Below are 24841 nucleotides of genomic sequence, written 5' to 3' on the forward strand. Positions count from 1 at the left end.
TTGATGGTTTTGAATGTGCCACAGATGATATTATCATGCAGCAAGGACCAAGACTCTGCTCTAGAATGACCAGACCAAGTTTAGACAATATAAAGCACTATACATAAGGAATGATGATTTTTTTCAAGTTTTGTTGATGATAAAAAAACGAATTCGGGCCCTGGCCGGTTGGCTCAGCGGTAGAGCGTCGGCCTAGCGTGCGGAGGACCCGGGTTTGATTCCCGGCCAGGGCACACAGGAGAAGCGTCCATTTGCTTCTCCACCCCTCCGCCGCGCTTTCCTCTCTGTCTCTCTCTTCCCCTCCCGCAGCCAAGGCTCCATTGGAGCAAAAGTTAGCCCGGGCGCTGGGGATGGCTCTGTGGCCTCTGCCTCAGGCGCTAGAGTGGCTCTGGTCGCAATATGGCGACACCCAGGATGGGCAGAGCATCGCCCCCTGGTGGGCAGAGCATCGCCCCTGGTGGGCGTGCCGGGTGGATCCCGGTCGGGCGCATGCGGGAGTCTGTCTGACTGTCTCTCCCTGTTTCCAGCTTCAGAAAAATGGAAAAAAAAAAAAAAAAAAAAAAAAAAAAAAAAACGAATTCGGAACGGAAGGGAATGATTCGTGACCATGGCGCTGACCAGGCCTAGACTCAGGCCCAGATTTCAGGTCTCCTTTCTCACAAGCCAGTTTTCCTTCGACCAGAGCTTTTCTGATTCCCCAGAGCTCATGACTACCACTGCAGGGTGGATGTACCTTGGCACCAGTTATCTATAACCTTCAACAGAAGGCAGGGTGGAGCAGGATCAGAAAGAAAGAAAAGTCAAAGTATGACATAAGGCCAACAAAGCTTGGCCAACCCACAGGGGCTCTGGAGCATGTGTGTCCCAGGAGAGTGGTCTCTAAATGGGCCAAAATTACTCAGCCTGTCTACATCCCCTGTGACCATTCATTGGCCATGTGCTCACCCTCAGAGCAGAGGGTGGGGTTCTTTTTAGCTGAGGCAAACCCTGCAGGAGCTGACTGCTGAAACTCACTGTTGGCTAACACCTGGATTTGGGTGCTCTTCCTTGAAGAAGCATCTGAGTAGAACATGTCTTGTCCACAACAGTCCCCTGTTTGTACTTCTCTAATCCATTCTTTACATACGTTTGAAGAACAGCTCCCCTAGGAATCTAAGAGACCTCACTTCCCAAGGAAGCCTTTGAAAAGGAAGCTTAACCAGCACAAACTCAGCCCTGAAGCTGGAGCTGAGCCTGAGCCTACAGTGGACACTCATCATCTCCCTCCTCTACTATCGATTCTAGGGAATCTGTTATTGCTTCTGATGGTCGTGGTGGCTAACCAGAGGTGGATTTAACGGTGGGTGCACCAGGCATGTGCCCTAGGCCCCAACTTATGAAAGGCCCCACAAAACCCCAACTTTGTACTTTTTTCTAATGACAGGGGGCCAATATTTTCTTCTGTATCTGGGGCCTCAACTGACCTTAATCTGCCTCTGTGGCTGACCCAACACAGTGACTCCCAATCTCCTCCCTGAGAAATCCATGCTCCTCTTCTGTGAGTCTTGTCAGACAAGAATTTCTGTCCTATCCATTAAGCACAGAAACTGGGAAACAGAGAACTTGGCCCCATGTGGATCATTTGGATGCCACACATGTTACTCCCTAACCTCATCATGTAACAGCAACCCTACCTTCTCCACATGATCAGGGTTAATGACCCCTGACTTGATGACTACTCTTCCCCTTGACTGCTCATCCCTGGACTCCAAAACCTCTAAGTGCCCAGGAAGCAGCAGTAGCTTATAAAACAATGACTAGATATATTATTCTAATACTGTAATACAAGCTTTATAGCATCCTTGTGGGCTACTTATTTATTTTGCTCTTGAGGATACCATGTTCTACTAACCATCTTCATAGTTCTCTGAGTCAGGGCCTCTTGGCTGTCCCTCGGTCTCTACTGCTTATTATCATGATTGTATCTGTCTGGCTGCTAGCAATTAAGCCCACCACTTGATCTTTATTGTTTCACTATCTTATCGTATCAGTAAGCCTAGTTCTGTCATGAGATTTCCTACAGCCAACCCTGATTCACAGAGTAAAGACCCTATCATTTCAAACATCTTTTTGAGGAGCATAAATGGTGCTCAGCAATAGTTCTTTAGCCCTGGCTGGATAACTCAGTTGGTTAGAGCATCATCCCGCTATGTAAAGGTTGATGATTCGATCCCCAGTCAAGGCACCTACAAAAACAGATAGATGTTTCTGTCTCTCTATTTTCTTCTCTCTCTAAAATCAATAAATAATTTTTTTTAAAAAATAGTTCTTCAATCTCATTGACCTTGTAGTTACTGTCCACAACCTCTTACCTTTATGTTTAAATGCCTAATATACTACACACTACTGGTCTTTCCTCCATGATATAACATCCCAATTTGCCACCAGTAAGAGTTTTAACATCTGGACTGCCACTTTGTATCAAGTACCCAAGTACTTGCCTGTTGCTGCTGACAGACCCCTCATTTCCAGCCAGCCATCAAGTGACCCTGCCCCAAATCCCCATTTTTGATGGTTTTGCTGGACCAATCCTGAAACCAATAATCACAGGTTAAGTTCTGAAACAGTTTGACATGTAAGCTATTTATTAGGGATCAACCTTGCGAGCAGGATTGGCAGAAGAAGACATTGAAGCTTGACATAGACCCAACTTAGCCTTAGCCAATTGCACAGGGAACCCTGACATACATGCAGTCCACTGTCCTACAGGCACAACGGCCACACAGATCAGTCAGTGCCCTTGGGCAAGGTGGCTCACTGAAGTTGAGGCAAACTTTGAAGAAGAAGACAGCTGGAGTCTCTCTACTAACCTCACTCCCCACAGAGAGTCTGGAAGTTCCTCTATGAAAGAAAGTCTGAGGGACCCATTTCTGTGTCAAAAACAGCCACCATCATATTCAAATTAGTAAATAAAGTAATGGTCTCTTAGCAGCCTGAATGCTCAGTATAGCGCTTGATAATTGTCCTTAAAAGATGAAACATTTAATCCTGCCCGCAGAAGTGATTACAACAGGTGAATACTGATGGGCATGCAGTGCAATAGAATCATGGATTCGACCAACGTCCGAATGTACAAAGATATATGCAGAAACTGGAACATTCTATTTCTCCACCTCCATACAGATTATAAATTTATATGCTTAAGAGAAAAATAAAAAATTTCTATCTTTAAGCCAAGCATAGTATGTTTTGAAGAGATTTTGATTTCTGAAGATACATTGAGAATTTTACCTAAAATGTATTTAATGGTCAGATTTTAGATGACCAAGAAAAATGGTGTCGTTCTCTTCAGTTTCAACTATGTATAGTATAAACCAGATAAAAATTATATTCTACTCTAAACTCTCATCAGTTTTGTTCAAATCAGGTACATGTTGGAAATTCATTGTCAAATAGCACATAGAAAAAAAGGCATCCTGCACAATTATAGGCCCCTAACAAGTTCTCAAGAAATAATAAATTATTTAAATTTAATATTAAATAAATTAAATATTTAAATTAACTTTCTTCATCTCTGCTTTTATGCTCTTATTGTCTCAGAGTAGGTATAAAACTCAGGTGTGCAAGAAAGGTAATTATTGGGCCATAATCAAAACTAATTTCACTGTTAAGGCCCATCCTACTAAATGACTTCAATTTGGTCAATTCAGAACTTCTCATGGACATTTTCCTGGACCATTTCTAGTTCTGGACAGCCATGTGCAGCCTAAGCACCTGGTGGGGCCAGGGACAGCAGCCGTTTACACAGTAATTCAATAAATATTTGTTGAGCACCTAGTACTATGAGTCAAACACTAATCTTGATTTAGGGATATTGCACTATACAAAAACAAATAATGTCTTGGTGCTTAAGATCTTTACAATCTACTGAAGAAAGAAAATAGCAGATAAACAGAGTAGAGTGTGTATGGCTTATGTCACCTGTCCAGGCTGGTCTTCACTCCCTCCTGGTTCTCTGTCATCGTCTACAACTTTCAATCCCAGGTCTGAGTTTCAGTCACTGCTCAGGCAGAACTCCATGAAACTATCTTAGTGTCATTTTTGCCTCAATAAACCATGCAGTAATTTTTCTTTAACTTTTTCTGATATATTGAACGTAAGGAATTCTGGAATCTTGCTATGTCCCTAGGTTTTCCCCAGTGAGAACATGGATCTGCCGGATCTCAGAGTCCTCAAACCTTCTGACAGCCTCTATCCCCAGAGAAGAGATAGGAAGGGGTCGGGATTCCCCTCTGTGGGACCTCACCAGAGCCTCAGCTCTCTTCTCCCTGACTCTCTTTCTTTCAGTCTAGAAATTCTTTCTTTTGACTGGCAGCAGGACACCCTGGCTCTTCGTCTACCTTCCATTCTATTAGTTGGCCATAGCTGCAACTCGGAGTTATTGGAAACTTAAGCTTTTGAAACTCAAAGGCACAGTTATTTTTTTGCAATTCAAAAGCCCTTGCTTGCAAAAAGCCAACGCACCTTCTCTGCTTTTCTGCAGTGCTATCCCTCCGCGGAGGTCCAAAAGTGCTGCGGCCTGAGTCTCGAGGATAGGCATGAGGTGCAAGGAAGGGTCGGGAAGAAACCTCAGTTATTACAGGTCATCCCACCTCATCTCAAATGACAGTTTGACTTTCCCAGAATGTGCGCTCGCTCATCATTAATCTGGGAGCCCAAGGGACATTTTAAATGCCAGTTAACTTCCATCAACTACAGGAATCTTAGACATTGCTGAATGCCTCCTGATGGGAAACGCATGGCCTTTTTATGTACCAAATAGTTAATAAACTTAGATGCTCCCTGTACTTTTCTAGTATACATATGGGAAAATGTATAGCAACCCAATATCAATAGTAGTAATATTTAAGTGATGGAATTATAAAGGATTTTACCTTTTACTTTGACTTGTCTGCATTTCATTTTCTAAATATTCTATAATAAATATGAATCTTTTGTAGCAGCCTAGTCTATTTTCACAACTCTAATTCTTGATTGGGAGGTGAAATTGGTCTCTGGGCCAATTCTAGGAACTGGATTTACAAGAGGACAGTTGACTTTCTTTTTCATATTATGGCTTCTTGCACTCCATCATCATGGCTTCCCTAACTATTCTTGTATCCGAATCACACTCCATCAGTCCCTTTGCTCCAGCATAGAAGAGCACCTCACTCTGCTGGGCACATCCACTTTGGGGCTCTCCAGGACACAGTGTCTCTCTTCAAGTCAAGTCACTGCAAAAAGTACCTGAAACTTAACTTTCCTCAGAAAGTAAAACTAAGCCTGGGCAATTGAATGATGTTACCCAAATTGCAACGAGCTCTCTTTTAGTTATTCCAGAATCTTTTAAACAAGAAGACAATTTTCAAATGACTGCTGAAGATTTTATGTAGATGCCCTTCATGGAAAATGAAATAGCTGTTCTCTTCACCTTTGTGAAAAGAAAATAATAGAAGAGAGGTTGATGAATTCTGACTTTGCATATTGATAGTGTTCATTTTAGTTTTATCTAACATCATAAGGCAAATATTTAAGTTCTATATTTTCCACTGATAGCTTATTATTAGGTGCCTTATTCTACTTGGCCTAATTAATGCTGATCCATGCACAACCCCCAATGTTCTATATAAAATGTTAGTAGCACATTTTAGTTTTTTAAAGGCTCTATTGAACAAATGCTTGGTAGAGAATAATGACAGTCTTATAATATTTTCTTTCTAAAAATACTCCCAACACATATTTCTCCCCTAAATCCAGGGTAGTGTCTTCCCAGGATGGTGATAGTATCAGTGGTACCAGTAGATCAGCAGAGCTCAGGGAATAAAACCCAAGACTTATTTTCTCTCTGACATGGTCAGATGTGAATGGCTAAAATCATTTTAAAGCTTGAAAGAAAACACCTAAGGGAACCCATAGCTAAAATCCTCCATCTATCTTACCAACAGTGCAGTTTAGTGCAGTTCCATTCACAATGAGAAATTAATGCTTTCAGAAGTTTAATACACTGTGTGAATCTGGAGAGAAAGATAATTCAAATTAATTTGGTTTTTCTTCCACCTGAACACCCTTTTCATCTCTGTAAATATATCCTTAGATGTGAATTATGTGGTTAAAAAGTTAAAATATGTCACCCAAGACTTCTTGCTAATTCTTCGATTCATTTCTCTTCCAAGTGTTCTTTGGGCCTCAGGTCTCACGGTTAGGAAAACCTTGATTTCAAATGAAAAATTCTTGAATCTTAGTTATTTGATTTTTAAAAAATCTATATCCCAGAGTGATAAATATCTTTATGTTAATCTGGATGCTGTCACTTACTATGTGGCTTTGATCAAATTATTCACTCTTTATTTAGGCTCATTTTGTTCATCTGAAAAAAATTATCTGAATATTTTCTTTCACAACTAAAAATGAAGAAACTGGCAGAAAGACTATTCCTTATATATTAAAGTTACAATGATTTAAACAGCAAGGTAGTAGTTCAGAATACACACAGAATTATCAATAGAGTAGGATGTACCAACGTATGTGTCTGTAAGTGTAGAAATCTGCATAAACCATGGCATGAAATATCAACAGAAAATGGGAAACTTTCTCAATGAATGTTAGGGGAGAATTAACGAGCTTTTGGAGAAAATTTATTTTAGGTGAACATTACATTTCACACAGTGAAATACTTAAGATGAATTAGGAGATGTGAAAATTAAATCATTAAAGAAAAAGTAGGAGCAAACGATATTTACCTGACTTCTTTAAATGGGTGAATTTTGTAATAACAAAAACAATTGTAAAGATTTTGAAAGAAATAATGCTAGGTATGACCACATAAAAATTTAAGTAAAACAGGCAAGTGAAATAAAGGACAGGTGAACAAATGGGACTATATCAAACTAAAAAGCTTTTGCACAGCTAAAGACAATAAGAACAGAGTAAAAAGACAAACCACACAATGGGAGAACATAATTGCCAATACGTCTGATAAGGGATTAATGACCAAAATTTATAAAGAACTTCTAAAACTCAACAACAGGAAGGTAAACAATCCAATTAAAAAATGAGCAAAAGAACTGAACAGACACTTCTCCAAAGAGGGGCACACAAATGGTCAATACGCATATGAAAAAATGTTCAATGTCATTAATCACAGGAGAAATATAAATTAAAACCACAATGAGATACCACCTCACACCTGTTGGAATGGCACATATTAACAAACAACACACAATAAGTGCTGGCGAGGGTGTGGAGAAAAGGGAGCCCTCTTGCACTGCTGGTGGGAATGCAGACTTATGCAGCCTCTGTGGAGAACTGTATGGCGTTTCCTCAAAAAATTAAAAATGGAACTGCCTTTTGAACCAGCTATCCCACTTTAAGGAATATATCCTAAGAACACCAAATCACTGATTCAAAAGGAGATATGCACCCCCCCCCATGTTTATTGCAGCATTGTTTACAATAGCCAAGATCTAGAAATAGCCAGAGTGTCTGTCAGTGGACGAGTGAATTAGAAAGCTGTGGTACATATACACAGTGGAATACTATGTGGCTGTGAAAAAGAAGGAAATCTTACCTTTTGTGACAGCGTGTATGGACCTGGAGATTGTTATGCTAAGTGAAATAAGCCAGGCAGAGAAAGAAAAGTATCGTATGATCTCACTTACATGTGGAATCTAATGAACAGAATGAACTGAGGAACAGAATAGAGACAGAGGCGGGGTCACAGGAACCAGAGGGAAGAGGGATGAGGTAATGGGATCAGAGAAGGTAAAGGGATAAGTAAAATTATATATACATAAACAGTGATATAGATAACAAGATAGCAAATCCTAGAGAGAAGGGGGGAAGGAGTTAGGGGGAAGGGGAGAAAGGGGTTATAAAAAGGATCACAGGGGTGGGAGGGTGAGGGAGTTATATTCATTGGGACACTTGAATCCATGTAAACACAATAAATTAAAATTAATAAAAATAAAAAAATTAAGTAAGTAAAATTATGGAACAACAAAAAAAAACTTGGAGAACATAAGTACAACAAAAAGCATGAAATGTCATGCTTCTTAATTCATTAAAAACTCACAAATCTAAATATATGAGATGTTCATTGTAGCACTGTCTCTAATAGCAAAGTAATAGAAACAACCAAAAAACCCACCAGCAGGACAATGGTTAAATAAAATCATGTATTTCTATACTATAAAATGTAATAACTTTCTTAAAAGGATAAGGTATTTTTTATATGTACTGACATGGAAAAACGCCCACAATATATACTTAAGGAGAAAGAAATCAAATTGTAACATTTCATGTATTTTTATCTCCATCTTTAGAAAGTAAAAATATATATGAAGAGAGGTAGATGAATAGATAGAAAAACATCCAAGAGGAATACCCATCTGTTAACTATAATTAACATTAAAAAGTTTTAATAGGAAATCAGAGGATTTTACTTTTTTATTCCACATAATCCTGATTAATATATTTCTTCAAAGACTATGTATTAGTTTTATTATACACAATAAATAAATAGATTAAACTAACAAAATAAGCTTTCAATGCAAAAGGGGCAGAAGATATAAACAGCTATTGTTCACAGAAGAGAAAATTTAGATGAATTCTTTTATTTTTAATTTTTTCTTCATTTCTTAAATTCAAAAAATCTTAAATTCAGTTCCTGGCCAGTTGGCTCAATGGTAGAATGTTGGCCAATATGTGGATGTTCTGGGTTAGGGGCACACAAGAGAAGTGACTATTGGCTTCTTCACCTTTCCCCCTTTTTTCTCTCTCCCTCTCCCATATCCATGGCTCATTTGATTCGAGTAAGTTGGCCCTGAGCACTGAGGATGGCTTCTTTCTCTGCTTCAAGTGCTAAAAAATAACTTGGTTGCTGAGCAATGGAGCAGAGCATGCCCATAGGGGGCTTGTCCAGTGAATCCTGGTCAGGGCACATGCGGAAGTCTATCTCTCTGCCTTCCCTACTCTCACTTAATTTAAATAAATAAACAAATAAAATAAAATAAAGAATTTTAAATTCAAAGAGTGACAGACCATTCTCACCTATCAAAATGAAAATTGTTTAAAAGAATAGTACTAAATGATAATCGTGATAAGAGGACTACATGTTACCCACAGTGAAATGTGCTAACACATCTCACATTATCACATTTGAAGAAAAGATGAGCTATAACTTAATATTCTAGTATGAGTTCTCATGTGGTCTCCTGACTAGCAGCATCATCATCTGGGACCTTGTGAGGAAGGCAGATTCCCCAATACCTTCCCAGACTCACTGAATAAGAAATCTAAGGATAGAGCCCAGATATTTGTGTTTCAACATGGCATCCAAATTATTCTCATGAACAGTAAAGTTTGAGAACCATTGATCTAGTTGTTGTTTTCTTACTATTTTGTCTTATAGCAGGGTTGTTCAAAAGCAGCGCTATTGCCATTTTGGACTGGCTAATTCTTTGTTGGTGGGGGGGGGGGGGACTGTCCAGTGTAGCATTCTTTGCTTCCAATTAGTCATGACAATCAAAAATGTCTACAGCAATTGCCAAATGCCCCATGGGGATAGCAGAATTATCACTGGTAGGGAATCACTGCCTGAAAAAATACTCCAGATGTGAAGGAAGAGTACATACATGGAAATATTTTTTAATATATCAATTTTATTTATACTAAGAAATAATAGGGTACAACCTGTTCTGTCCCATATAAAGTAGTGAGTAAATAATAAATACTACATATAGAAGATAAAAGTGAAAAAATTCTAGGTACAGAATTATATAAAACGAATGCTTTCAAATATGTATGTAAATATATTTTTTATTTATAACAGCTAAATCCTGGCATTGTCATTCTGCTGTTCAAAATCCAAGGATAGATTATGATAATATCTACTATTTAAAGAATCATCATCTTTGAATTAAATCACAAGTCCATACCCAGGCCCATAAACTCCTCCACAGCCTCTTTTGCCTCCTGTGCCTCACTCCTCAGCCTCCAGCCACTGTCCTTTCTACTTCTACATCCACCAAAGACAATCTCACCACTGGGATTTTCTACCAACTCTTCTATGCCTAGAGTCTCCTTCCCCTGGTGTGCATTGAAGGAGGTCTCTACCCAGGTGTCCTTAGGAAGGGCTTCTTCAGCTCTGAGTACCTTTATTGCTCTGTGTAGCACTTCCAACACACTCTCTCTACTCATCAGAATTGTCTGGGGGCCATATTACCTGCAGCCAGCCAGGCCCCATACTAAGTAAACAGGTATCACTGGGGATGGATTTCAGGACATTAGGATTTTTTTGAAAAGATCTCCAGGGTTAATGGAAGAACAGCTACTTCTCTTTCTCTTAGTTTTTTTTTTTTTTTTTAATCCTTCAGTGCCTAAACTCATATTACATATTGTTTAGTGTTTGTTTGTCATCTGATTCTCCTGGTATATGATAAACTTCACATGGGCAGGGACCTTTACTCATTCATTGCACTGCCTCCAACACTCAGAACAGTGTCCAACACCTAGTAGGAACTCAGTAGTTTTTATGAATCCATAGTAGTTACATTTATTTGCTGTTTATGGTGACTCGTGGATTTTTTCTTTATTATCCTTTTCTAAACTTAAAATTCTCTTGAATTGAATGTATTACTTTATATTCAGAAAAAGAAATTAAAGCTGATTTTAAAATTTGCCTTTCAAAATTGTGATATAGTTGAAGCATAGTAATTAACACATAATACATATTCAACCAATAATAGTAGCTCAGTGTTCCTTTATGATATTATCTACTAGTTAAGGAATTTGGCTATAATATCCCATTTTATCTAGAGTTGTTGTCGCATTATAGAGTAGTTGTCACATTACAACTAGAAATAAGTCATTTTGAAGTCTATGGGCTATTTATTCTTTTTACTTTATCATTCCCCCCAATCTTATTAAATATTCTGAATATTGCTTTAAAAGATACTTTAGAATCTGTCTGTAATGTCCAATCAATAAAAATATGAAACAAGTGAACAATTGAAAATGCTGTCTTCTACATTGAAATTCAGTGTAAAGAGGATACTTAATAAATGCAAAGAATAAGGCCGTGTGAGCTATGAATATGCATCTGCCACATGAAGCCCGTTTTCCATGCTGTGCAGTGAGAGAATTACACACACATGGCTTTAGAGATTATTTAAAAGCAAAAGTGTACAAATATAGCAATAACACACCATTTAGGAGGATTGTTGTTAACCTGTTTAAAAAATAATAATAATGTGATTTTTATATCTAAATTTAAAGACTTTGTAATTAATTTAAACCAGTTGGCTTATAAATACATATACAAATGGCTGGATTACTGTCAAATGACCACCTTGAAACACATCAGTGTTAAATGCAAAATCATTGGTGAATGCTCTTTTGCTTTTACAATATTTGAACATTTTACTGACAGACAGCCACAACTTTAAGGGAGAAGGTGGAATTCCTGCTAAGTCCCCAACCATATATGTTTTAAAAAATAGTCCAGCTTAGAGAGCAGTATAGCTTGTGCAGATTGAGAGTAAGCAAACACACGGTTAGCATGAATTCCCCCCAAAGTAGCCATGGCACATAGGAAACATAAGTTGAGCACATTGAAAATGTATCTTATTTTTAACGGTCTCTTTCACTCACATGGTCAAAGTCACACTTAACATTTCACATACAGCGGCTGAACTGTATTTTGCAAGCCAGGTGTAACCTGATGGCAGGCACACCTTCACCACCAAACTTTTCAAGTTAAACCACCTAAAGTTATGTGTGTTGGAAAGTCAGAGCCTTGCAGACATAGGGAAGGGAACACTTTTAATACACTTCCAATAATCTGAGAGCTGTCCTGCAGGCAATTATGTGGCTTTCAACTTCCTTTGCAAGTCATTATGGTAACAGCCAAGCACAAACTGAAAAGGAAGTTTGCGTCCATATATCTGTTTAGAGCTGGACTATTATTAAATGATTTGGTCTTCTTAATTCAGTATTAATTTTGTGTTTTATAGTAAAGCTCTCTTTCAGTTTGAGTCATTTGGCTGTAATTTTAAGCAACTAAGAAATTTCTTTGAGTTAGCAATTCAGCTCACTCTTGGAAAAACTTACCCAGCATAAGGCTGCAAGGATTTTTTTGTCTGGAGTCCAACATCTGTAGTGCTGGATTATAGATTGTTTCTAAAATAATCTTAAATTGATGGATCATTGCTCCTTCCATTTGGGCTCGACAAAAAGTAGTTCTGGCATTTCCTCTCCTTTTTATGCTGTAAACTGTATATCATCCTTTTAAGCTCTTGTGAGAAAAAATGAATTCTTACCCACTTGAAGATTTTATAAACTTTAATTTTACTTAGCGGTATAAGAATTCCTTTTACAGTGAATACATATCAAGTGCTGTTTCATGAACAAATTTATAAAATTATAATTATTTTTGTCAGTCTATTTTAAACTGGGCAGTATTAATAAATAACCTTTTTCAAGAGTTGCACTTTGGGGTCTTTTTCCTAGTAGTCAAACATACACAGGCACTAAACTTTGAGCTCTTTGTGTTGTTTAGAATTGAGTATCTTTGCTTTAAGGATTCCTTAAGAGTAAATTAATGGTGAGTAAACAAACATGTAGAAGAATTTCCAAATATTGACCTAAGGTCCACATGCTTTGCACCTTCTCACCCAACCATCTCTATTAAACTGTATGTTGATCTCTCAACCAAGCCTTTGCTCTCACCTTTCTCCTTCAGATGTGTTCTTTTGCTTTTTAGCTTTTTTTTTTTTTTTTTTGCATAGAAAGGGAGTTTTTTGCTGAAAACAGATTAATTGTAGCTCAAAATTTACGGCACCGTCGTGGAGTCTAAGGCCTGATGAAATCTAAGCCCCACCCAAGGGGTGGCACTCTCCAGGAAGGACCACAGTCCGACTGTACTAAGTTAGCTGCTCCATACTTCTGACCCCAGGGTGGCACCAGAGCATGAAATCCATAGCATTTTCAGACGTATGCAATAGTCCCTTGGCAAAGCAACTACAGCAACGTTTTCTTATTTGTGTTCCTCGTGGTCACTCAGGAGAATCTACAACACTCAAGGAAGTGGGGGACACAGGAGTCTCACAAAGATGAGCAAAGATACTTTCTGCAGGACTTGTCGAGACTTTATCATACTTTTGTGCATTGTGAGTTTTCAAGAAGAAAAAAATGGCATACAATCTTTTCCAAACTTATTTTACTCACGAATGCTATTTTTGTAAAATATATCACAGAAATGGTGTTTTGTAGCACTCACTCTCATGAAAGCTGTCCGGAGGTACTGCCAGAACCCTAGTAAAATGTGCTTGGTTTCTGAGTCAGACCCCTCCAACAACACAACTCAATTTTACTTTAAGCTACTGGAAATACAGCTTAGTCTTTCTGAGAGTTTTCCATCTTAGACACTAGTTAAATGGGCTTTTTTTGGTTTGGGTTTTGTTTTTGTTCTGTTTTTTTGCCATGCGGGGCTTTTACTTCTTTCAATAGCCTCTGTTTCTCCTCTACATGTTTTACTCGTGAATCGTCAGAAATAATGGCACTTGTACTGCTCAGCTGGTCCTTCACAGTAAGAGTGAAAACTATGATATCCATTAATCTGAGGTAAAAAAAAAAACAACCTAAAATTTAAATAATTTTGTAGGATAGTATTCTAGCTATATTTGAAACTGTTGTTGACTTCCTGTATGATACTACATCCACCACTTAACTCTTCTGTTGAGGTAGAGAGTCAGTACATTCACATTTGATTAATGAAGTTTATAATAGCATTATTACCTTTTTCCCAGACACTTCCAGTTTTAGGGCCTTCATTGCTAGAAATATCTATTTCTACTGTCTATTAGAAAGGGATACCATCTACCTTATTTTTCACTCCATAAGACGTACCTGACCATAAGACACACCTAAGGTTTTAAGGAGGAAAATAAGAAAAAAAATATTCTGAACCAAATGGTGTGTTAAAATATTTAATAAAATATCATATTTTTTGCTCCATAAGACACACGGGCATTTTCCCCTCCACTCTTGGGGGGGGGGGGGGAAGTGTGTCTTATGGAGCAAAAAATACGATAATTCAAGTGTTAATATGAGACTATACATTGCCTCTCTACATGAATTATGTAGTTTAGTAGTTGGTAACTTCCATCACAAATTAGTCTTCACTCTCAGCATCTTTTCTAACCTAAAGAATGACTAATTTCTCAACACACTAACTACTAGTCGGTTGATATATAGGACATGAATTGCCAATAATATATAGATATAGATATATTATACAACCACAAAAAAGCACACATTTTGTAACAGTGAATAAGAAAGATAACATGTATTCTATACAATTTGCATCCATATTTTCATACTTTCTTTCTTAACTACATTTGATTTTTCTAAGTTAATGCAGGCAACTTGATTTTCCACCTTAGTAAGCAATTCCAACCTAAGAAAATTTAACCTGCAGTAATACAAATATAACAAAAACACTAAACTTATGTTATTTAGTAAAATCTACTTATAAAAAGATTATTTTGAAGCATTTATAACTTAAAGCTGGTTTTATGAAAATCAAATAGGTGCACAGAGAAATTCACACAAAAGATACAGGTTTGAAACAGAATGGTGTTCCATCTTTACACATGTGTAGAAGTACAATGTCAATAGTTGTCCACAGAAAATGATGCACTGGCAGAAATCTAATGCAGAAATTCTCTTCCATGACCCATCAGCTAAGATAGAGAGTGCTTTCCCCAAGGAGGGTTCTGACATGCAGCTCTAGCCTCCTACTCTTCATCCTGTTTAAAGTCAGTCTTAGTTTCCTTCTCTACCTTTGTCCCTGCTCTAGATTCTAAGACCAAACCTTTAGCTGAGATGGCAAAATATAAAGGTCTCTGAAGAAACTGAAAAGTGTCTAGTCCTATTTCAGCTTGCTTTCTCTCTCACAATGGCTCAAGTCCCACCTGCTGGATCTTTCTCGTATGCCCTGGAGAGCTAAATTACTCCTTCAGCCACCCAAGTGCCTCTAGATGCTGTGGGGCTCTTCCAGCTTCTACCTCCACAGCTTCCTGACAGCCACAGCTGCCCCCTCCAATAATCCACTCTGGACCTCCCTCGATTTCTTGCCTCACCTTTGTGACTTTGACGCGATTCTGGCTCTAAGCTGTCCCATATCTCACTGTTTCTGCTACCCACTGAAATTATAGCCATTATTAAGTAGGAAAATATATCTTTAAGCTTCAGTCTATCTTTATGTCATTTCTTTCTGTTTTCAGTCTCCCTGAACTCCATGTCTTAAAGTTCTTCTTCTGCCCTGTTTGCCAAGATGCCCTTTCTTATTCATCTTCAAACTTTCAATATCTCTTGCTTTTGATTCTACCTCCTGCATGCTCTATGACCTCTGATCCATGTCCTCTGCTCAATAAATTTTATAAACACTGACCTTTCTGCCAATGACAGAGGTTGTTAAAAAAAACTTTTACCACACACTTGAATCCGTGTTAACACCATAAATTTTAAAAATTAATTAAAAAGACTTTTACTTAATAGGCACTCAATTAATTGAATAGTTATGTTAACGTTCTCCATATTTGCTTTTAACTGTGTGTGTGTGTGTGTGTGTGTGTGTGTGTGTGTGTGTTGGTATCACTGAAGGAATTGGTATCACAAAATAGTATTACTTTAAAACCAAAAGAGAGCACCTGTTTTCATCTACTCTGAATCTTGCTAATAACTTGTATAGTAAAGATACCTGGAAGAGGCTCAAAGAGATCTTAAAGCAAAGTGAATAGGTCTATGAAAGGGAAGCAAAAGCCCACTCCATTTGACCCTGCTTCAGGTTAGGAGAATGTTTAAATCATTCTACTGACTTTTGGTAAATATAGTAGCAGTGTGACATAGTTTCTTATATTCTAAAGGAAACTTTCAGCTTCAAGTCTCCTATAACTTACTGATACAATAAAAATATAAGACTCCCTTTCAGAAATGCAGCCATCCCAACACACATGTACAAATGCTTTCCATTTAAAGCAGAAGAAAAGTGAAAATAGGAGGCAGAATATCTTGAATATTCAGTCCAGATTTGAGAGTCATTTTGCCTACAGTAAATCTATTGTAATTGGGCAGTCCATCACAATACTATAGCAAGAAATAAAAATTCAGACCCTCTTATGGACGGATTGGGTAATTATGTAAAGGATCACAAAGGGGAAAATTAGCCCAGTTGTTAAGCACAGCAGCCATTCACACACACCATAGCTATGGTGTTTCTGCATGCACTAGAACCAGGCTGCCTGGGTTAGCACCTCAGCTCTGTGTGATAAACACTTCACCACTCTTGGCCTCATTTGCAAAATGGGCTTAATCATGGAAGCTACCTTATGGGATTGTTTTGAAGATTAAATGAGACAATAAAATTGCTTAGACTAATACTTGGTTATTCTTGATACTGATCAGGTCAAGGGCATTTTGCTGTGGGGAGTCACAAATGGTTAGCTTTGGTCCTTCTCAACCCTTTCAGGATAAAGAAGGCATAACCTCTTGGTCACAGAAGAGGTACTTTAGAGATTTAGGTTTGTGACAGGATGGAAGTAGAGCAAATCTCCATAGCCTCCTTTGACTGGGGCTATGGAGACCCAGGAAGGCCAGACAAGAGAGTCCTCCAAAATCCAACCAGTGCACCAATGTTTTGTCATGGGCGCTGAGACCGAAGACCCCACTGCCTACAGCAGGGGTCCCCAAACTTTTTACACAAGGGGCCAGTTCACTGTCCCTCAGACTGTTGGACAAAAAAAACTATGAACAAATCCCTATGCACACTGCACATATCTTATTTTAAAGTAAAAAAACAAAACGGGAACAAATACAATATTTAAAATAAAGAACAAGTAAATTTAAATCAACAAACTGGCCAGTATGTCAATGGGAACTATGCTCCTCTCACTGACCACCAATGAAAGAGGTGCCCTTCCAGAAGTGCAGTGGGGGCCGGATAAATGGCCTCAGGGGGCCGCATGCGGCCCGTGGGCCATAGTTTGGGGACCCCTGGCCTACAGGGAAGTGTCCTTTTCCTCTCTCTTCTCACTATACTCATCCGTCCCTTGGAATGCAGAGTTTAGTATTTCTTAGCGCCCTTTCCTTCTGTATGCTATAGCTAGTTCCTTCACATCACTCCCTCGTCCCTAATTTTAAAATAAAAACAAATAGGTTTCAATATTAAAAATAAACTTTATTTTTTTATGTCTCAATTGATAGGATAGGGCTTTAATTTATTTTTAAGAATCCTGTGTTGAGCGGGCAAGGTATTACTATTAATAAAGCCACATTGTAATGTTTCATTGGTATTCCAGCTCTCCACACAGTCCTCACAAAAGCAAACATTTCTTCAATTCCAGTGAAACTCTTTTTCCTGTGCAAATGCTGCCGGCTTTAGCATCTTATTGAGATGTAAGCTACACTGGCTAACCAAAATAAATGTGGGGACTTAGAATTTTCCCATACGATGAAATATCTCAAAACCTACTTTCTTGGCCCTGGCCGGTTGGCTCAGTGGTAGAGCGTCAGCCTGGCGTGCACAAGTCCCGGGTTCGATTCCTGGCCAGGGCACACAGGAGAAGTGCCCATCTGCTTCTCCACCCCTCCCTCTCTCCTTCCTCTCTGTCTCTCCCCCCCCTCCCCCCGCAGCCAAGGCTCCATTGGAGCAAAGTTGGCCCAGGTTGCAACAGAGCAACCGCCCAGATGGGCAGAGCATCGCTCCCTGGTGAGCATGCTGGGTGGATCCCAGTCAGGCACATGTGGGACTCTGACTGCTTCCCCATTTCCAACTTCAGAAAAATACAAAAAAAAAAAAAAAAAAGAAAGAAAAAAAAACCTACCTTCTTGTTATACATATTCTAGTCAGCATTTGGCAGGAATACTATTCTCATACTAAACACTAAAAACATATTTTTGCCCTTGGTCTTTGTGTCTAGTTTCTATTATCAATTATGCATATATTTTTCTACTTTTTGTGTTTGGATTGTTATATATTTTATGCATGTCACCTTTTCCCTCCATTGACCATAAACACTTGAAAGTCTAAATCCAGTTAGACTCCACAGTAATTTTTGCTGTCTAATTTATTTGTTTCACAAACATTCATAGAGTACCGACAATGGCCAAGTACTAGGTGGATAAAAAGTTGTACATGACAATAAAATTTTTCCCTAAATGTCATCAGTTCTATTTCCATACAATAAAGCGTAAAGAGTAGAAGACTAAATAGTGCATAGATGTTGTTTCTCTGGAACTAGAAAAATTTTTGTTTGTGTTGAATTTCCTGTTTTGCCAAAGCCAGCCAATGCCCTTACTTCACTTCTTTAAATTGAATTTTTTTAAAAAAAAGAATTCAAGAACACAAAACTTTATAATTCAAAAGTAGCTACATTTTTTCTTCAAAGTCCAATAAAATCTTTTCTCTGCCTTTCCTTCTCTCTGTTTCCACAGGATAGTGGCCAAAGCCTCCAAGAACCTCATGTCAACCCAAAGCTTAGGGATTGTATTTGGACCTACTCTTCTGCGAGCTGAAAATGAAACAGGAAACATGGCGATACACATGGTATACCAAAACCAGATAGCTGAGCTCATGTTGAGCGAGTACAATAAGATCTTCGGCTCAAAAGAAGACTGACAGACAAGACAAGTTACTGAATATGTTCACATCTGTCTCAATGCCTAATATTTTTACATTTCTGTAAACATATTTCTGAAATATTTTTTTCTTTCAAGCGACAGATGCCTCATTTTGTGAAAACTTCATGATGATTGTGTGTTTAAGTTCCAAACATTTGAATAAAATAGTTGACAATATTTGCCTATATGCGTTCTACATTAACCCCTTCACTGCTCTTTTGTCTAGCCTTCTAAGCGTGCATTATGCATGCTCCATTCTATTTAGTAATATACAGAGTACAGCACATATACAAAGAAATGATTGCAGTGCTGCTCCTGGGCAATGGTTGTGTGGTTGTGTGTGTAGATATATGAGGGAGTATAAGTGTGAATGTGGCTGAGGATATGTGTGCACACATGTGAGCTTTCTTGTTACTCTGGCTTCTTCACACTTGTTCCTACACTACTACTACATGTGAGAAGAACCAAAAAAGGAAGAAAGGCAAAAATTAATAATTTTTAAGCAGAACAAAGGAGGTCAGGTTCTTAATGAATATAGACACATTTCATCTTTCAAGAACATTTTCGTATGTGTAGATATAGTCCAGCCATCTTTGCTTGTTACTATTCTGTGGAATGTACAAATTCTTGTTCAATGGCAATATTTTTCTGAAGAAAAATGACACTTCAAAACATTTGCCATTGGACATGTTTTTTTTATATATACTATTTGCAGTCCCTTAAACATACTTGTTTTATAAATTAGAAGCAAAATTAGTGCCCTGCAATTTTCATCTTTATATTATATAGGAATTGCATGGCTGCTTGTTTTTAATGTTAGCATACATTTTGAAGCTTCATCAAACTGTATATCCTCTTTTTCCCTAGCTATGTCATTTCATGTAGAATTTTTATTATACTTCTGAGGATGCTTTATTGGTGAATTACATTAAATCAATCTAGAAAGGAACTTCTTTAAAAGTCATTCTTTAATATGCCCTAAGAATTACTTGACTAGACTTGATTGCTCGATCCATTTGATGGTGAGTTTCAGTTGTCATGGATAAACAAAGGGGTAACTGTCAAGAATATATCAAACATTGTTTTATTGTGAAAAGCATGTTCTAGCTGAACACATCTCATACCCAGTTTTGTGAAAATATTCCGCTGATAAAAAATGTAGACTTATGTTTGACAGCTTTTTAATCAAATTCAAATGGAATAAATAAAACTAATCCAGTGCGATAAAGAATAAGTCTAGTTATTGATTTGTTCATAAAATGAAAAATATAGCATGTAAATAAAACACATAATGCACGAATCCAAGAGCAAACACTTAGAGCAATAATGAGCTCGAAGGCATAGGCTGTATGCATAGATGGTGTATACGGCAGAGAGAATCTGCTCAAGAGATGGCCAGACATGCACACAGCTCCAGCATCCACAGAACTGCCTTGGGAAGGAGAGACTTCCCTTGCCCTCTTGAATGTCTTCATTTTGGCAATGGCACCAGTAAATCGGCTCATGACCAAGAACAGAGAAGCACTACAATAAATGCTGAAATGTGGTTTTATCAGCTGGGATGTATACATATACCACAAAATCAAGGAAAATTATGTGAGGCAGAGAACCCCATGATCTAAAGTCACTAGTAACAACAAACTAACAGATTCACCAGCTTTAAGCTCTTCTTATATTTAAAATGATACTTATGCCTTTCAGAAAAACATGGACCCATGAAAACAGAGTTTCTGGCATTGTGTTTCAAGTCCTCCTCATTTCCATGACATTTCATATTCTCAATTATGTCCTGTCCAAGACTTTAATTATCTCTCTTTTTGAGGGGGCAGGGGAGTAGGGTTAGGTTCCCAGCATTAAAATCTTATCCCTTCACTTGTCCATCTTTAAAGTAATTCTAGGAGCATCAGCCAGAAGGAAGCAGCACTAACAGCCAAAGAGAAGCAGCACTACCTGCTTCGAGCAGGGACGCACAGCCCCTCATCTCTGCAGCTTTCCAGATTCATAATCTTCAAAAGCACCAGTTTCTTCTTGATTTTCAATCTGATCGGATTTAGCTGGATTCAAACCCCAGCTGTGCCCTGTCCCTGTCTGCTAAGGGCATTTAATCAGAGACTGTGTTTCCTCTCTGGGAAAGGGCCATACCAAGGTTCTGAGCCAAAGTGCCCATCACAGGATCTGACTTATACACACTGAAGGCATAAAAAGGGTCAGTAGATTCTATAACATCTCAAAGACAGAAACGAAGGTGATATCAACTAACTGTTCCAAGTTTTAAAGCCAAGAATGTAGATATCATAGGTTAACTCACTAAGGTATTAGATTTTATAATACTGATCAATATTCTCCATCCAGAAGACATGAAAAGGCAATGAGTATTTATTTATCATCTTGTCTGAGACAGGTACAAGTCTACATACTACTGATAAAATATAAAATAAAGCAAATATTCCTACCTCTGTAGTTTCACAGTCCAGCTAGGGAGGTAATCAACCAAGGATTAGTTACACTTCAATCAGAGACCACAGTCATCTTATTCTGGGGTACTTCAACCATGTACCCCAGGATTCAGTACTTATTCATAGAGATGTTCAAAAAGAATTTTTGCCCTGGCTGGGTAGCTCAGTTGGTTAGAGCATCATCCTGATACCACCAGTCAGGACACATACCATAATCAACCAGTGAATACATAAACAGGTAAAGCAGCAAATCGACCTTTTTCTCTTTGTCTAAAAGCAATAAAATTTTAAACAAAAAATACTTTTGTCCAGTTTTTTATCAAAAAGTATTTTTGAATGAATGAATGAGCAGAAGCTAGTGCAAAGATACTAAGAAAACTCAATGGTTGACCACCAGATAACAAATTGTGCCTGGGGCTGTCAGGTAGAGCTTCACTGGGAAGGTAAGCCTTTCAGTCTAATCCTGACAAATGAATAAAATGAACCAGACAAAGAAAAATATAGAAGACACATTAAGAAGCAGGAATGACATAAACAGAATTGTGAAATACCCAATACTCCAAAGAAAAGTGAGAAAATCAGTGACCAGAGGGTGTTGTGAAGGTGTGGCCATTTTAGAAGATGGAACTGAAGAAAAACGTTGGGATCAGGTATAAGTCATGACAAAATATTTAGATTTAATCCTACAAAAGAGATCCAATTGTGGTTGTAAAATAAGAAAGCCATACTGAAACTTTATTAGAAAGAGAATCTCTAAATTCACCAGAGGCAGAAGAAACAAATTACTTTGAGGACCTTGGCATTGTCTTTTATATGCTTTTGTATGTTTGCGTGTATGTACATATGTGTGTGTGTGTGTGTACACTTTTTACTATTTTCCAGGAATAAAATTATAATGTTGTATTCTTAGAAGTATTTTTATATTATGATGAGCAATAATTTTAAAAATTATATCATCAAGATAATGGAGACACAAATACGTACAGTGTCCCTGGAAAATCATGCTAATTAGTACGTCCCATTTCAGCACAGACTTGCATAGACTCATGCAGAACATGGGCGGTTGCCCCTCTTCCACTCACAAAAAGCTTCTTGGAGATAGTATTTATTTTGTCCTATATGTTGAAAGTCTGACTACTTAGCATGTGCCATATGACAGGATCACCATGCCACAGCTAGTAATTGAAAGCCATATGATGGTTTTCCCTATCCAATTAGAAAACAAAAGATCCAATTAAGAAAAATTAGAAAAGCTGTTAAAAGGGAACAATCACTTGCCAATGGTGTTGTCCTTACAGTTTAACACAGCCAGAAATTGACCTGTACTTCTCCTTTCCACGTTTATTTTTGTGAATTTTAAGTTAATCACCCCATCAATTCCTAATTAAAAGGTCCTGCAAAGATTTTTATCCAAAAAGACTGTCATTAAGAGTTCTGGTTCAAATTGCTTTGTTGTCAAAAATAAAAAATAACACCCAAACAATATCAAGTCTCTTCTGGGAAAATCAAATCTTAATACAAAACAACAAAGACTTTTTTCAAACACAATAATCTCGTATTATTTTATTAATTAAAATGTGCCATTTTATCTTTAGAAAATAGACAGTTTTTTCCTCATTTTTAATCCATGATTTCCTTACTAGAATGAAGCAGGTAATATAAGTGAGTAAAGAAGAGCAGGCTGAAGGAATTGTGAAGAGGTAGCATCTGGGGAAAACCCGAGCTCCCCTCTGGGCACAAGGGTTGGCTCACGCCGACTTTGCTCCTGTGCGAAGGCAGGCACAGTCTGCCATACCTTCACATCTTCATGGAAAGCCAGAAGTTCAGAAACTTGCATGAAACCTGATTTTTAAGGGCACCTAATAAAACTCATCTGAGCAAACTCACCCAAGCACCTTCATTTTTGTGAATTTAGTGTTAAACCTTTGATGTTGCAAAGCCTGCTCCCACCAAATGGTAGCACCCGAAGCCAATGGTGGAGCTATGTCAACGAGCCAAAGCCATGTGTCTGTACAAGGAGAGGACAGGCAGACTAAGCATCTAGGAGAAGTTGCTGTTAATGTCCTGGGAGTTACCCTCTCGCTCTGTCTCAGTTTTCCCATCTATAAAATGGAATCATACTTGCCTTATTTTGCCCCTTAGAACTTCCCAGTGGAATTATATGAAGAAAATTAAAACAGGCAATACACCATGAAACTAGAAGTTGCTCTTACTGGATATAGATGATAGACCTCCAGCTCATTGACTAACAATTAACTTTATGATCTTCGAAAAACAGTGAGAAGGAAGGTTGGAACGAGACTCTAAAAAGCCTCAAATGCTTTACCAAGAAGTTTTATATTAAGTCAATAGTCAATCTTGAGACCCTTAAAGGTTGTTCAGCAGGAAAGTGACTTTATCAAGGCTATAAAGATTCCTCTGGCAATATTATGGAGTAGTGTTTGAAGCAGGAGAAGTTACAGGCACCACTGCCAGACAGAAGATTATTATCATAGTACTATTTGTGCAGACCTGAATTCTGACAGTGGCAACAGATCTAAAAATCAATTTTATGAAGCATCATCCCACCGAACTTCTGGGTCTCATTCAGCATCTCTCAATAGGGACTGCTGAGTGCAAGTACCCTTGGTCACACAGGACTTCTCCAGCAGGCCCGCTTCCAGCTGAATTGCTGGATTGGGTAGAGGTTGGTTCTGGCACTCTGACAATGATTCTGCATTTGTCAGTGGTTACTGACAAATCTTAAGATATTTTGACTGAGTCATGCCCAAGTCAGATGAGTATGCATGCTATACCACTTTCTGCTTCCAGATGATGATAAGGCCATTTCCATCTTGCCTGGCTCTGATGTCTCCCTTCTTTCTCTTTGGGTAATACTGCTCCTCTGGCCACCCAGAAAACCAGCAAATAAAGTAGCACTGGAAAGACTAATTTTGATTAACTAACATTTATTGGGTGTTTGTTATATGCCAAGAACTGTAATTTACATCTATTATTTTATTTAATCTCCTCAACTCTAGGGAGAAAGATATTAATTATTATTATCTTTGATTTATACTTGAGGAAATGGGTGCAGGGGTAGATGATGGATTTACCCAAATTCATGCAGTTAGTAACTGTTCGGTTAGAATTTGAACTTAAATAATATAGCTTTAAAGGCCCTTGCCTTAACTGCTATATCATCTGCTCACTGGATTAGAAAAAGGAACTCAAGAAATATAAGCATGTAAACACCCTAGATATTTATTTATACTTCATATGTGGGTACCTTGGTTACTCTCCTGTTAAAACATCTGATGAGAGTTTTACTTTCATACTGATTTTCGTGGAAGAACAAGAGGGATATTAGGTATTTCCCCAAAAAATATAAAGTACCTTTGTTGTTAGAGGTAGATGGCTAAATCTCAGCCATGTTGTTGCTGTTATAATTTTAACATTCATGTATTATTTCGCTTTCTTACATGTTTTACTTACATCATACTGACCATTTTATTATATTATAGAGAGGATAGATACTATATTATAGAGATGTAGCTTCTTTGGCTACATCTTTTTTATTATTATTATTATTTATTTATTAGTGAGAGAGAGACAGACAGACAGGAAGGGAGAGAGATGACAAGCATGAACTCATAGGTGTAGCACCTTAATTCTTCATTGATTGCTTCTTAGATGTGCCTTGACCGGGT

At 37.9% G+C, this 24841-nt stretch overlaps 1 protein-coding gene across 1 annotated transcript in view; it reads left to right on the forward strand.

Moving 5' to 3' along the window:
- The window catches only part of ARHGAP15 (Rho GTPase activating protein 15), a 697775-nt gene extending 677866 nt beyond the window's left edge, over window positions 1-19909 (forward strand). The window contains exon 14 of the mRNA XM_066345184.1: window positions 18511-19909. Coding sequence (XP_066201281.1) covers window positions 18511-18694 — 184 coding nt within the window. The 3' untranslated portion in view covers window positions 18695-19909. The remainder of the gene's footprint in view (window positions 1-18510) is intronic.
- Window positions 19910-24841: the final 4932 nt, after the last annotated feature.

This window comes from Saccopteryx leptura, chromosome 7 (assembly GCF_036850995.1).
Source record: "Saccopteryx leptura isolate mSacLep1 chromosome 7, mSacLep1_pri_phased_curated, whole genome shotgun sequence".
In the NCBI taxonomy this organism is placed as follows: Eukaryota; Metazoa; Chordata; class Mammalia; order Chiroptera; family Emballonuridae; genus Saccopteryx; species Saccopteryx leptura.